This window comes from Erpetoichthys calabaricus, chromosome 5, assembly GCF_900747795.2.
Source record: "Erpetoichthys calabaricus chromosome 5, fErpCal1.3, whole genome shotgun sequence".
Classification (NCBI taxonomy): domain Eukaryota; kingdom Metazoa; phylum Chordata; class Cladistia; order Polypteriformes; family Polypteridae; genus Erpetoichthys; species Erpetoichthys calabaricus.
In genome coordinates, this window is record NC_041398.2 from 168,729,473 (window position 1) to 168,745,159 (window position 15,687).

The window sequence follows — 15,687 nt, forward strand, 5'->3', positions numbered from 1 at the left end:
AAAAGATCGCAGTAGCACAAACAAACGGAAATTACTACTCAAAAAAGGGAAAATAATCACCATGGACCAGGTGTCATTGGGAAAAAAAAAGCAGGACCAGGTCGAGGTCAGAAATAAAAGACAGAATAGAAAACAAAGTAAAACATCATAAAGAGGTTAACAACAAGGGGGCCAAACACATGCAGAGCAGGTTAGAGGTAATGAAAACTGGAATTCAATCACATGTAGAGCAAGATACAGAATATGAAAGCAGAAAAAAAAAAAAAAAAAAAAAAAAAAAAAAAAGGACAGTGTCAAAACAAAGAAAGTAGACATCGCATTAGCGCAAAGAAAGAGAAATTATTACTCGGGAGAAATAACAAAAAGGCGAATAGAGATTGAATATATGGACATAGGTGATATGTCAGAAGTATGTAAATATTGTAAGGCTTTGAAGTTTAAGTCAAGAGAATTTCAAAAACTGAGTTTACCTCACATGCCTTTATTGGTTAAAAATTATTAACTGCTAATGATGTAGATCTTTTTGTCTGTGCTGAAATTCCAAACAGAGAAACCTATCCTGAATTATGGTACAAAGTCATTAAACACATGTTTCACTGACCTCATTAAAAAGATTCAGCACATTGGGACTTGAAAGATTCCAAACATTGTTTTTACAGAAGTTCAGAAATAAAAGTGAAACTAATGAAATAGCAACAATTCAAAGAATAAAAAAAATCTTAAAAGTGCGTATCCGGAAAAACAAAAACGGGGGTTAGCTATCGAAGCGAGCAGGGGGCAAAGCCCCCTATTTGCCAATAAAACACTAAAGCTGAGTGACATAAGCAATAAAGTGTAATATCATAAATCATTTCGACAACATCAACAGTTCCCTGATAGTGCACCATGGACACACCATGAACTTGCAATATTAATTTTGGAGTTTAAAAAAATATACATATTTATCCATTATTAGATCAGTACAAGACTGCACGACAATCTTTTGCTTAAAAATACTGCATAGTTTAACCTAATTGAAAAGATAAAATTCTTTTGCTCTTTCAATTAAAATATGTAAATCAAGACATATTATTGTGAATTTTATTCTCTTATAGTGCAATACCATTTTAATATATTTTACCATCTATAAGGTGATACTCAGAACTAGAAACAGGAGCAAAATGGACAGGACTCTTAAAAACACCTCTACTGTCACGGTAACAATGGATTTAAAAAATTACACTCTGAAAGTAATAAACACTTTATATGTACAGTTGACTGTCCATTCTTCCAACAATTTTGTAAATTAATTAAATTAAGGGCTATTGACAGCTGGTGTCTATCCCTCTAAGTCTTGGTGCAAGGTGGAAACTAACATTGGATAGGGAAATACTATCAAATGACACACTCAGAGTATGGGAAATTTTAGAGTTGTCAATTAACCTAAGCTCCAATTTTTTGGGATGTGCGAGGAAAAGCAGTGTATAAAAGAGGAAAACCGACACTTACAGAACAATGAAACTCCATACAGGAAGTGCAAGTTACGATTGCAGCAAGTAAAATTCAAAACAAAATTTAAACCAAGTGGTCCTCTCTGTACCTGTGGTTAGTCTACAACAGTGACAAAATGAGCTGTTCTAAACATTCACACTGGTTAGACATCTGTGTGATTCACTTTATAATGCATGAGACAAACTGTTCTAATAGCATGTGATTTTCAAGTGCATACTTGATTTACAGTACATTATTTTAATGAGTTCTAGAAAGTCTAAACATATTTCAGTGATCTTCAATCATGTAGTTTGTCATCTTGGAATGATCAGACTCTGACTTGCACCGACAAAGTCGTACAGATTTGAATTTTGTCTAAAGCAGGGGTAGGCAACGTCGATCCTGGAGTGCCACAGTATGTGCAGGTTTTTGTTCCAACCCAGTTTCTTAACGAGAACTCAATTATTGCTGAAGCAGCACATATTGCTTAAGTGACATTTTAATGCTTCATTTTAGTGGTCTCGCTTGTTAAGGTTCTCCAACCTTAATTGCTTATTTCAATCTTAAACTGCTGCATTCAGTGTTTTAATTGCTCCTTATTAGCAATAAGATGTAAAACAGGGGTAGGCAATGTCGGTCCTGGTGAGCCGCAGTGGCTACAGGTTTTCATTCAACCCAATTGCTTAATTAGAAACCAATCATTGCCAATCTCAGACCTTATTTAATTTTATGGCTTGTTAGTCTGTGCAATGTAAGGCTTTTATATCGTAGATTTTTTTCCTTTCCAAGGATATCATCCAAATGATTTGAAGCCTAAAACAGATCATTCAGTCTGTCACATTTTTCTATTAAGTGTTTTATTAAATCAAACCGTGCATGATGAACACACACAGATGTAATTGGAAAAAAGCTAGCTGGAGAACTGCTGGCTGCTTTGTCTTTTACATCTTATTGCTAATAAGGAGCAATTAAAACACTGAATGCAGCAGTTTAAGATTGAAATAAGCAATTAAGGTTGGAGAACCTTAACAAGCGAGACCACTAAAATGAAGCATTAAAATGTCACTTAAGCAATATGTGCTTCATCAGCAATAATTGAGTTCTCGTTAAGGAACTGGGTTGGAACAAAAACCTGCACATACTGTGGCACTCCAGGACCGACGTTGCCTACCCCTGGTCTAAAGTACAATGCATACAATGTGCTGGCAAGGAAAGAAGAGAGCGGGTGTCATGGTCCATGAAAAAAATGATAAAATAGAAAAGGCAGACAGAAACTACAAGTGAGCTCACCATACCTGGAAAACATTTGTAAATCCACCATCAACTGGTTTGTCAACATACAACAAGCTCAGAGTACTTTGAAAACATGAAACTGTGCTGAGAAGTCATGAGGAAGTCATGTAATTCATTATCTCCTATGATTAGCATTCATGTAATGTAATATGACATCCACAAGGCAATGAGATCCAGCAACAATAGTCACCAAAGATGACTTTTGCTTTGACTAGAAGTTGTGTAATGTGTGCTGGCATTTGTAGCACCACAGAATCTCTGGAGTTAGTGGGGGCTGCTAGAAATATTATACTTCATTGTTAAATAAACCAGCAAACACATCTGAGGGTGTATCTTTTTGAAAGGAGTGTCAAATTTTGCAACAACTAAAATGTGATGAATATAATGGAACTGAATGCAAAAAAGCAGAATAATTTACTGTAGAATTTAATATATTCGTTTTGCTCAAACAGTAATACCCCAAATTTCATTTGGATTGTGGGATTCATTTTTGAGTGTTACCATATTCACACTTTGACCGTGTCAAAATGCATTCCCTATTGTATAATATATATATGGTATACTATATAGCAGGAGTATACAGTTCTGCTCAGGGTGGGGGCATCAATTACATTTTTGAACAAAATAAAGCCTGTGGCCTTCATCTGTGCAAAATTTGGCAGAGTTACATTTGACAATGTGGATTTACATACCAGACAAACACATACAGAAATGCATATTCAAGTTTATATATTAGGAGGTTGGGAGCATGCACTAATTACAGTGCGTCGCCACACCCACCACACAACGAACCACCCGGATTTAGGACCCCAGTGCGGCCGTGCCATGGCTGACACTTAAGCACCACACTGGAACTGTGTGAGGCTTTCTACATTGGCTGGAGTGGCAATCCTGCCAGCAACCCCCAAGTTTTCCTTGCAAGTTGGAGGACCTGCTTATATATTTGATATGTTGTATGTTTGTATAGTAAAAAGGAATGAGATATTTAGAAAAAAATGTTATACTAGTTTATGGTATTTTAAATTTTTGCGAATTTGACATGCCCATTAAATATGTCCAGATAACCAGAAAATATTTTCTGCCTCTACTAATGCTAACAATTCTCCCTACAATCACAAACCTGACAAATGGATTTGCTAACAAAGTTGACTTGAAAAATGGGTTTGAATGGTTGTTGTAAATGTGATTATATAAACGAGAAGATCCTGAATATCTTAGTATTTAATTTCAATTCCATTCTTCAATTCCACCCGGGGGGGTAAACGTTAAAATTATACAAAGTTATTGTCTGTCTGTATACCTGCATTGTTATCACTCTTTAATTTAATATTGTTCTTTATCAGTATGCTGCTGCTGGAGTATGTGAATTTCCCCTTGGGATTAATAAAGTATCTATCTATCTATCTATCTAATATTTGTGCAGCACTTTTTCATGTTTTTGGAAGACTTTGGGGAAAGACTCTAGAGACCACACAACCACGAATGCATACGCAATTCAATTTAGGATGTGCACATAATATGATAAATGATGGGGTTCATCAAAAAATAACATTCTTCACAATATTCAAGCTTTTAATGCCCCAGCAATTAAAATAGGGCCCTCTTATATTTTGCTTGCCTTGGAGAATGAAAGTACTGTAGCCCCAAACGCACCAGCAGGTGGTGAAACACTACTTTAAACTGCAGTACGAAAAAAACTGTATGTATGAATATAAGCGACCTGCTCTACAATAACTATTTGAAGGGGCGATGCCAAATCAAGGTGAGGGCATGAAATCCCTTCAAAACTGATATACCATACTAAGTGGCAATTTAAACGTAACTACAGGAAAGGAGGATGTTCAGACGCTTTAACCAGAAAATTGCAGTTAACCTATTACAGTGGCATGTTTATTCTTACTTTGCCATTTTACTTTTACTCTTCCATCGGATCTTTGGTATTGTATTGACGCTCAGACGGCAGTCCTACGGCGATTAGTTATAAAGTCGAGTTTACGATGGGCCTCGATAGATTTGAGCTCCTGACAGATCTTAGTTGATAGCGGTTACTAAACCAACCGTAACTAAAACATTAAGAAGAAATTGTTAAAAACACTGAGCAACAAAACTTCGACGTTGGACAACACCAGTGGACTGTGACAGATAGGGCACGCGCAACATTTAATCGAAGATGCCACTTTGCATGGGAAATAAAGTAACTACATCCTCCAAGCACTAGTTCCACACTTCTTCGTAACAGAGGGTTACGTAGAGGGGGGTGCACTTAGAGTGTGGCAGACACGACGAGTAACCTGTTCAAATCGAAATTAAACCGCCACCGCTGAGCATATAGATGTATTTCGTTTCATTCCCGTCCACTTAACTAGAATGAGCCAGAGCATTTGACTGGGGACAAAAGAAGAAGAAGGCGGCGGCAAAAACAATTGGCCGATGCTACATACTGCGTACCAGGGCAACGAAACAATCGGCAGCCGGAGCCACGCGTGTGTAATCGCCCTTGTCAAGCACAGAAAGAAGAAAGACCTGAATGACTACTAAAATAATTATACGGCTCTGCCCGATGCAGAACGCTGCGCTTTACATAACGGAAAAAGAAACAGAACGGGTGTGTGCTTGCGTTTTCTTTCACATATCGCCCTTCCCGTTTACGCATATTACCCTAAGAACAATGCGCTACCACCCCTATTTAGCAGGCACCTTTCTACAAAAGCACGCCGGTAACAGTGAGTGTTGCCAGCAGATGCCGAAATATTTAAAAAAATCTCCTCATTCTTACCTTCCTCTCTTACTGAAGTAGGGTTCGCTAGTCCGTACTCTTCCGTTTTACGCGTGTATCTTCCAGAGAAAATGTAACGCCGAATTAAATACGATGCTATTAATCTACTTCTTGACGTACGCTGCTCTTTCCCTTTAGTGAATCTGGTTTTATAACAAAATGTATTTTTTTCTTTCTTGTGCGTTCTTTCCATCTAAAACTCGACGGCCCAGAAATGCTCCTACCTCCACTTTCGTCAGATTGGCACGAACCTGCTTAACGGCATTGACAGAGGACTTCTCTGAACGGTTAACAGAACTGTCCATCTTCCGTCGGGCCAGCCTACATGTCTCTGCTTTTCGATTGGTTGAGAATAAGGGTCCTTTATGCCCGCTTTTTTGAATGTTCATTAGTCACCAGAACTGTCAATAATGTTGGATAAAGATGCGTTGTCAAAGAGTCTCCCACCTTTTTATTTTAATGTAAGAAGACACATTTGTGATTGGCTCATGTTAAAATAATACCTCCCTCTCGGCCATAAAGCAATTGGTAAAAACAGCAGTGAAGACACAGGGTAGATTTTTCTGTAATTTTAAGTCTTATTTTTGTGTTGTTTTAATTTGTAAAAGGGCTCGTAAAAATAATCGTATACAGTGTGACCTCGGTATATAAAAAGCTTGACGATTTTTTTTAATAAGGAGTTAAGCTACCGGAAGCATACGAGAAAGCCGCTGCTTTTAAGTTTTCACATTGTTTCTGTCGGTAATTTATAATGACATACAGTATAAACTGCACTTATTTCTCTTCTCATAAGTATGTCTTTAAATTCAGAAACTGTGTCAAATCTTATTTTTAAAGTAATCCGAACTAAACTAAATTGAATAGATAAATCGCCTTAAAGCTAACATTTATTCGATTAGTCTCATTGACATGCCGAGTACTTCCGGGTCACAACAGATGGTGCCTTGCTTTCCGGTTTTCTGTTGAGGTCGGTGAGGACTGTACTTCGCTTTGACTGAGTATTTGTTGTCCTTCTCTCGCCTTCTAGCATGGCTCCCGAATCTTCTGCAGGGGTACCGACATCTGGACAGAGAGGCGCCCCCTATCAGGTAAAAGATGACACGGCGTTAATCCTAAGTAGTTTTCTACTATGTTTGTCCGCTTATTTCAGGTATGCACAGTGTAAACAAGTGCGTACGCTTCCTTCAAGAATGGCAAGTAACGTCGTGTTGCTGACTGTTTGAAGTGTAACATGACAATGGTTGGAGCCAGAGTATGAATAAACGAATGTTTTGAAGTAATGTTAAAAATAGATAGATAGATAGATACTTTATTAATCCCAATGGGAAATTCACATAGTAGGTAAACATGTTGTACAAATGTTCTGCTTTGCTTGGATACTAAGTAGGTGTAAACTGTAGTGTTTCTTTAGTATTTTAAATGTCAGTATTTTTGAGAAATTGCTGTCTTGTATTTAAAACCAAGCGCCGTTTCTCTCTCATATGTCTGTCTATCTATCTCTATAATCATATATGCGCCCAGTTAAAGGTTCATTTTGCTTCTACATATTGAGGGATTAAAATGACTGATATAAGTCCAGTTACGAGCAGATAACAACCTGTATAAACTTAAGTTAATAAAGCCAACAGGTTCCTCCGATGCCCTTAGCATCACCTACTCCTCAGAAGATTCATCCCAACAACCTTAACCAAACAGAAATGCTGAAAGAACTCGTATTTTCTGACGTATAGATTTACTTTTATCTTGGCAACCAACGGCAGTTGTTCGACTTTTTTAAGTGAAAAAATTAAACATTTGTGGCTTAATAAAACTTTGGACAAGCCTGCAGTCACTCGCGATATCTTCTCGTTACACGTCGAATTACCGAGTATGAGAAAGTGCACACAATCACAGAACCGGTCGTCTTGCTTTAAGCAATAGATAAGTGCATCGAAGCTCTAAACCAGTGGTTCCCAAACTCGGTCCTTAAACACTCGGTGGCAACAGGTTTTTGTTTCAACCAGATTCACACTAATCTCATTTAGTTAGCTTGTCCCTTTTTCTGTTCTTATTTTGCATTCAGAAAAGCACAGCAGTATGATTTTTAAATTAAGACATTTTTGAAATATTTTAGGGTTTTTTCAATAGCTTTAAATGCTTTCCTCTTTTCTTTTGTTGTTTTCCTATTTTTCCCATATTCGATGTAGCCTTCTCCCTTCATTATATCCTAATAGTGAGAATTAAAAACAAGCAAAGCAGACACCTGAGCGAACAACACAAAATAATGAAAGGCAGCAACTGCTTCATAGTCAGACCCACTAATTAGTGAATAATGGAGAGGCAGAATGGAAATTAAGATGAACATAAATAATAAGTAAAAAAAAAATCACAAGTGCTTAATTTTTATTAAAATATATTAACATATTTACTTTTTTTAAACACAGAAGCTGGGAAAGAACAACTCACTTAATTAGGCTAGGGTCCCAATTAAAAACAGAAGTTGGGCTGGAAACTTTTTTTGATGCCCTAAGCAAATGTGAAAATGTTTGCTCCCAGTCCACAGAGTCTTGAGAGTGAAGAGCTGTTTTGACCCCTTGGAGATCAACATGAGTCGTAAAAATGCCAGCCATCCAGGCTTCTATAAACTTTGCAACCACAGGTCACCGTCTAGCTTGTATATATGATAGACAACCTCTGACGTTACCCATTAAAAAGACAAACGGACATTAAATTTTTAAAGCATCCTTGTCGAATTATTTTTTGGATGAATACTGTATGTATTTCATCTATTTATGTACACTGTATTTAAATGTTGAATATGTACTTACTGATATTTGTTTATATGTGCCATTCAGGGGGAAAATGTTGGCTAGTTTACATTAAAATTACTGCTAAGAAAGAATCGTCACTGAACAAAAATAAATAAAGCTGAGTTGTGTAGTGGTTTTCAAGATTTTTGACTTTACAATAGAATACATTTTTGTTCACCGTCTGTTTGATTGTACCTACAACACTCATCTCCACGAGTGTGGAAAATTATTTTTTCTTCAACCTCAACTCATTTGCGGATGAGACAGTGTAGCATGAATAACGTTCCTAGGTGCGTGCTCTGCCCCAGCTTAGCTGTTTGCTACATTGTTAACTGATGTTTCAGTTACTTTCAGAATTATGAGCTTCAACTGAATATTTGGTCCCCTTATAAAACAAAGGGGATTGTTCACTGTCCACACATTTCCAAAATTTTCCTTAGTCACAGTTTTTATATACTAGGCTTGTATCCTTGTCTTGTGCTTGTTTTAATTGTGCAACTTTTGCATCTCTATTGATGTACAGTGTGATGGAAACCAGGGCAGCAACGGCCCAAACCTCCCAACACAAACACACAAAGAGTCCCGGGTGCAAATAAAGGATGGTAATACCACAAAGTAACACAAAAGCACAGGTTTCACTCTCCAATACCTAAAAAATATCTCTCCTTCCAACTGGAGTGAGGTCCCTTTTATTAAGGACCCGGGAATACTTCCGGTATAAGGACCCCTGCCCGATGGAAGTTCCTCCGGGTTATACGGAAGTCCATTACAGCAAGGAGCTTGTCTCCCTGCGGCACCCAGTGACTCTAGCAGGGCTGCTCTGCCGGACTACATTTCCCTGCATGCCCTGCTGGCTTTCCAATGGGTACCAATAGCCAGTGATAGATAGATAGATACTTTATTAATTGCCAAGGGGAAATTCACATACTCCAGCAGCAGCATACTGATACAAAAAAACAGTATTAAATTAAAGAGTAATAAAAATGTAGGTAAAAACAGACAATAACTTTGAATAATGTTAACGTTTACCCCCCCGGGTGGAATTGAAACGTCGCATAGTTTAGGGGAGGAACGATCTCCTCAGTCTGTCAGTGGAGCAGGACAGTGACAGCAGTCTGTCGCTGAAGCTGCTTCTCTGTCTGGAGATGACACTGTTTAGTGGATTCTCCATAATTGATGGGAGCCTGCTGAGCGCCCATCGCTCTGCCACGGATGTCAAACTGTCCAGCTCCTTGCCTACAATAGAGCCTGCCTTCCTCACCAGTTTGTCCAGGCATGAGGCGTCCTTCTTCTTTATGCTGCCTCCCCAGCACACCACTGCGTAGAAGAGGGCACTCGCCACAACCATCTGATAGAACATCAGCAGCAGTTTACTGCAGATGTTGAAGGATGCCAGTCTTCTAAGGAAGTATAGCAGTGCTGCTGCTATCTAGCGTGCTAGGGGAATAACAAATTCCCATCAATATATTTTCTTTTCAATGGGCTGTCCATTCATCCTTTCTGATCTTTCCTTACGGGTCTGCTCCTTCTTTCCTCCCCGTCCGGGATGCTTATCTGCCTATTAGGAGTCTCCCATCCAGATAAAGAATCATCCCCTCTCCTGGCTGGGATGCCCATCCAGCCCATGTGGCATCTACAACAGTAAGCATTGACAGTGCTCAGCAATTTTTTGGCACCTCATTCTAGAGTTGGCTCCTGCTTAGCACATTATGTTGCTGAAATAAGCTTTGGCTATGCATAGCTTTACACTTATAATAATAATAATAATAGGTTACATTTATTGAGCGTCTTTCACAAATCCAAGGTCGCTTTACATACAGAGTAAAAAAAAAAAAATTACACAGATGACAAAAGTTTGTAGAAGAGGAAAGTTTTCAGTTGCGATTTAAAAGTGCAGAAACAGGAGCAATCTTGGAGAGACTAAGGAAGAGAGTTCCAGAGTTGAGGTGCTATAGCACTGAAGGATCTGCCTCCCAAGGTGGAGAGTCTGGTGTGTGGGACAGTAAGGAGATTACTGCTCGAGGACCTGAGAGCGCGACAAGGAGTGTAAGGAGCTAGTAGCAGAGTGAGGTAGAGGGGGGCAAGGTTATATAGGGCTTTGAAGGTGAGAAGCAGAATTTTGAATATAATCCCTGATGGAACCGGTAACCAGTGAAGCTGGGAGAGAACAGGGGAGATGTGGGCAAAAAGCTTTGTGTGGGTGAGGACCCTAGCTGCGGAGTTCTGAATATACTGTAGCTTCTGTATAGATTTTGCAGGGAGCCCAATGAAGAGGCAATTGCAGTAATCAATACGAGACATTATGAAACAATGAACCAGAGTTTGAGCATCAGACAAGGACAGAAATGGATGGAAGCGGGCAATGTTACTGAGATGATAGAATGAAATTTTGAAAAGAGACCTAGGGGGTATTTTTCGTACGTCACTTAAACCATCCGAGATCAGGTGCCTCATCTTGAATGAGTTAATGCCAGTGAAACTCATCCAGATAAGTCGGTTTTTCAAACGCAGCTGTGTATTAGATTAGTGTAGCTGGATCTAAACATACGAGATGAATGCGCGCGCCCACGCTGAGTGAAAAGCCCATATATATTGAGTCTAGAAAACATGATCAGCAAGTCTTTGATAGGCTGCAACAAAATGACGAAAGAACGGGCGCATTTTTTTTTCACACACGCGGCGCAGGACCTTTTATTCGAAGGACATGAAGAATTTCAAGATTTAATATACACAAGGGGTAACACTGCAAAAGCAGCCCAGCCCAGAAAAGACGGCTGGCAAAAAGTGGTCGAAAAAATTAAACGCTAAGTAGTGTACATTGTACTTACTGAATGCAGCGTTTCATTTCCTATGTGTCAGATTAATTATTATTTAATATGTCATAATTCCAGATCAAACGTGAGCACAAGGAGAACATGGGAACAGGTTAAAGTGAAGTACAAGAATATACTTCAAACTGGTAAATATTGGTATATAACTATTTAAAGAATTGTTGACATAAAGAATCATATATAATATAAAAAACATAAATTTTAAAGCTAATAAGGAGGCAGACAAGCAAAAAACAGGTGGAGGTCCACACGGTCCAAACCTAACCCCTGCAGAAGAGTTGGCTATCCAGCAAAATGCCCATCGCCCTGTTTCTGAGGGCATTCCAGGGGGAAGCTCCTCCTCAGAACCAGTGGCAGGATGCAGTGGTTATTTCATTTCAGGTAAAGGATGGTCATTGCATATTTGTCCTCCATGTGTGCTATAGGTATGTTCCATATAGCCCTCTTTTTTGTTGGGTCAGTTGCAGGGAATGTCATATCACTTGAACCTGTGTCTGACCAACGAGATATTAACGAAGGTCAAATATTTGATGAAGACACTGTGTCTGATTATTCATCAGGAGGAGAGGTACATTTTCCAAATAATGTTTGATCAAACTCCACTCTGATCAGATCCATGTGCCCCAATCACATTTGGAAATCCTTGGTAATGAGAATGTTAGGCTGATTGTGGGATTCTTTATGGAACTGTGGGTGTTTTAGCCTGTGTATTACCTACCTGCAATGGCATGAAACGCCTCTTTTATTGTCTGCACACGCAGGTGTCCAAGAAACACAATGAAAACCTGAAGGAAATGTTTCAGAGCCAAACAGACTTTACGAATTGCCTGGCAAACTGCACTTTTCGATAGATGTTCCGCATCGCCTACAGTATATAAAAAAAGTGCCGCTTGCAAGAAACCTCAAAGCAATGCCTACTGTCTGTGTGGTTGTTAGAGCCCGACTTCGCCGAGTTTGACTTCGAATATACGGAGCTAATAAATCTTTGAGGTACAATATTCCCCCTCGGCTAAAGCTGTATCTTTCGTACAGAATTTCCTCTGGGGGCAATAAAGGATCTTGCCGATCGTGCAAAACCCTCTTTATATGAAATTCTCTTCGTATAATTTGTGCACCAGTATCAATTGGTCGCTCATTCATGAACGGCGAAGCCCTGACTGGATGACTTCCGCGCACCGTCACTGATCACGTGTGTAAACTAATCCTTGTTTACGCAGAACAAACCTGCTCCGAGCAGGTTTGCGGATTTGGATGTGTTGCTATGACAACACTTCCAGCAAGAGTTTCAAAAAACCGACAGATCCAGGATCAGGCCAAATCGTCAACAATTACATCCGGCTAAGCGAGTAATCCACGTACGAAAAATACCCCCCTAATGTGTAACTCAAAGTTAAGTGATGTATCAAACAAAACACCAAGATTTCTGACAACAGGAGCAGGTTTGACAAGTGTACCATCAACAGAAATAGAGAAATTGAATGCCTTAGAAAGTTGGGACTTTGGACCTACCAGTAACACTTCAGTTTTATTGGCATTAAGTTTGAGAAAGTTATTTTCCATCCATAGCTTAAGATCAGTGATGCATTCCGTGAGTGTGCTGGGAGGTGAATCTGTAGGGGAGTCTGTAGTAAGATATAACTGTATATCGTCTGCATAACAGTGGAAGTTAAGTCCATGTCTGCGAATAATCTGACCCAAAGGAAGGATACAAAGTAGAAAGGAGCCCAAGGACTGAACCCTGAGGAACATCATGCGACACAGGTGTGATAAGAGGATTTATATCGGCTGAGTGTGACAAACTGTTGCCTATTAGAAAGATATGATGTGAGCCATTGAAGGGCTAAGCCAGAGATGCCTACAGAAGAGAGACGTGACAGGAGGATTTCATGGTTAACAGTGTAAACTGCTGCACTTAAGTCAAGAAGGAGGAGAATATTAAGGGAACTGCAATCTGCAGACCGGAGAAGATCATTGACTACACAAAGAAGAGCTGTCTCAGTGCTGTGCTGTGTACGAAATTCAGACTGAAAAGGCTCAGGGTGTATTATCTAGAAGAAAAGCATGGAGTTGTGTAGCAACCACGCATTCCATCACCTTAGCCAAAAAAGGGAGATTATAGAGGGGCCTGTAACTGGAGAGAAAGGAAGGATCCAGGTCAGGTTTTTAAGGATTGGGGTAACTGCAACAGTTTTGAGGGCAGTAGGGACAGAACCTGAAATGAAACATGCATTTACCAATGAGGCAATAGGAATACTAGTTATGGATGAGCATTTCTTAAGCAGAGAAGTGGGGGCAGGATCAAGCAGACAGGAGGAGGCATTAGACTTATTAATAAGTTCAGAGATGGCAAGAGAGTCAACAGGCGAGAAACAAGCAAGTCTTGATGATGGAGATGGCAGATCAGAATGAGTGAGTGACTGTGGTGTGGAGGGGAAACTGTGATAGATTTGATCAATTTTGGTATTAAAGACATGTAAGCAAGCCTGACACTGTTCAGCTGTATTAGGGCATGCTAGAGGAGGGGGTTGGAGGAGTGTATTAACAGTTCTAAAAAGAGTTTTAGGCCTAGACTTAGCACCATTTATGACAGAGGAATAATAGTTGGAGCGAGCAGTGTTAAGGGCATCCCTATATTTAAGTATGTGCTCAGTGTAAAGTTGTAATCCATCACTTGGATTAAGCTGATTCAGAAAAGGAATGAATTGTACTGGTAAACCACAACCCATGTTGATTCAAGATTTTTGTTTCAGTACCTATTTATACAACAAGTCTCAGGAAGTTTACCTCATGAAAGAACATGAAATGCAAAAATGTTGGAAGACAAAGGTTAAAATAAAATTACATAGAGCAAGAGATATTAATTAGATAGATAGATATTTTATTAATCCCAAGGGGAAATTCACAATTTACAATTACATAAAAAGTATATAAATAAAAATGCTTAAACTGACTTAAGGCTTTTTTACTTGAGGAAAAATTTAAGTCTTTATTTAAACATGTTTAAACACTGTAGCTGTTTATTGCTAATTAAGAGTGAATTTCAAAGTTTAGAAGCTAAATATCAGTAGGCTCAGATGGGCATTGGCAGACTGAAGACCTCTGTTAGTTGCATACCAGTTTATCAAAATAGATAAATATGAAAGGGCTTTGTCATGTAATGCTTTAAAGGTAAAATTTATATTTTACAATTAATAAAAGGGTTATACTGGATCACAGCCTGTTATGTCAAAAGGAGAGCAGCTGAATTGTGCACCATCTGAAGATTGTGTATAGCTCAATTTGGCAGACCACAATACAAGCCATTACACTAATGAAAGCAAGAAAGCTTAAGCAGCAACAAGCTTAAGATGGGGTACACTAGTGCAGTGTGCCTTAAATGAAGTATACAGATTTACAAGTCGCGTTTATCCTAAATCTTAACACCACATCACCATTTCAGCTTTATTTGATCTGCCCTGGTTAACTGTAAGCTCTATTATTGTGAAGTGGAAGCATCTAGGAGCAACAACACCTCAGCCACGAAGCAGTAGATAACACAAACTCAGAGTGGAGCCACCAAGGGCTGAAGCACATAGCGCAAAAAAATACCTGCTGTCTGCTGCATCCCTCACCATAGATTTCCAAACTGACACATGAAAAAACATCAGCACAAGGACTGTGCTGAAGCTTCATGAAATGGATTTCCATGGCCAAGCAGCAGCACACAAGCCTAAGATCACTATGCACATTGCCAAGTGTTGACTGGAGTGATGTAAAACATGCTGCCATTGGACTCTGGAGCAGTAGGAATACTGTATGTTCTCTGGAGAAGAGCATTATCTTCCAGACTGCATGGTGCCTACTATAAAGTTTGATGGAGCAAGGGTAATGATCTGTGATGTTTTTGCAGGATTTGAACCTTGGTTCTAGTGAAGGGTACTGTTAATGCTACAGCATACAAATACATTTTAGACAATTGTGCATTTCCATCTTTTCGGCATAGTTTGGGGAAGGCCTATTTCTGTTTCACAATGACTGTGTGCTCTTGTTCACAAAGACGGGTCCATAAAGACCGGGTTTGGTGAGTTTGGTGTGGAGGAACTCGAGTGGCCTTCACAGAGGCCTGACCTCAAGCCTACTGAACACCATTTGGATGAACTGAAACCTGATTGAAAACCTTCATGCTCAAAATAAATACATGAGCTCAAAAATTCTCTTTTGGCTGAAATGGCTGAAATTCCACACCATCCAAAATCTTGTGGAAAGTCTTCTCAGAAGAAATTAAACTCATATATGTGTAGGTGTGATGGTCAGGTGTCAGCAAACTTTAGACCATGTAGTGTATGAAGCCGAGACAAAATTCTCCATGACTGCTTAAACACACTAAACTGTCATTATTTTGTTATCAGCTATGCAGGTTTTTTAAAGTACTGGTAATTTGAGACACTATCCATTTATGTCAAGTATTTGGGCATCATTTTTATTTCGCAAACCTTTTTATTTCCAACAACTTAAAGGTTTGTAAATTGAGTTTGGATGTTTAACAGGA

General features: G+C 39.1%; 2 protein-coding genes across 4 annotated transcripts in view; one reads left to right on the forward strand and one right to left on the reverse strand.

The window, feature by feature from the left end:
- fryl (furry homolog, like) overlaps window positions 1-5,822 on the reverse strand; it is a 621,684-nt gene extending 615,862 nt beyond the window's left edge. For both annotated transcript variants that reach the window (XM_051927632.1, XM_051927631.1), the window contains exon 1: window positions 5,540-5,822. The gene's annotated coding sequence lies outside the window, so the exon portion shown is untranslated. The remainder of the gene's footprint in view (window positions 1-5,539) is intronic.
- Window positions 5,823-6,457: 635 nt separating this feature from the next.
- Window positions 6,458-15,687, forward strand: part of LOC114652041 (OCIA domain-containing protein 1-like) — a 78,734-nt gene continuing 69,504 nt past the window's right edge. Inside the window, exon 1 of one of the 2 annotated variants that reach the window (XM_028802205.2) lies at window positions 6,458-6,627. In XM_028802205.2, coding sequence (XP_028658038.1) covers window positions 6,568-6,627 — 60 coding nt within the window. In that variant the 5' untranslated portion in view covers window positions 6,458-6,567. The remainder of the gene's footprint in view (window positions 6,628-15,687) is intronic. The other variant, XM_028802207.2, reaches the window with a different exon arrangement.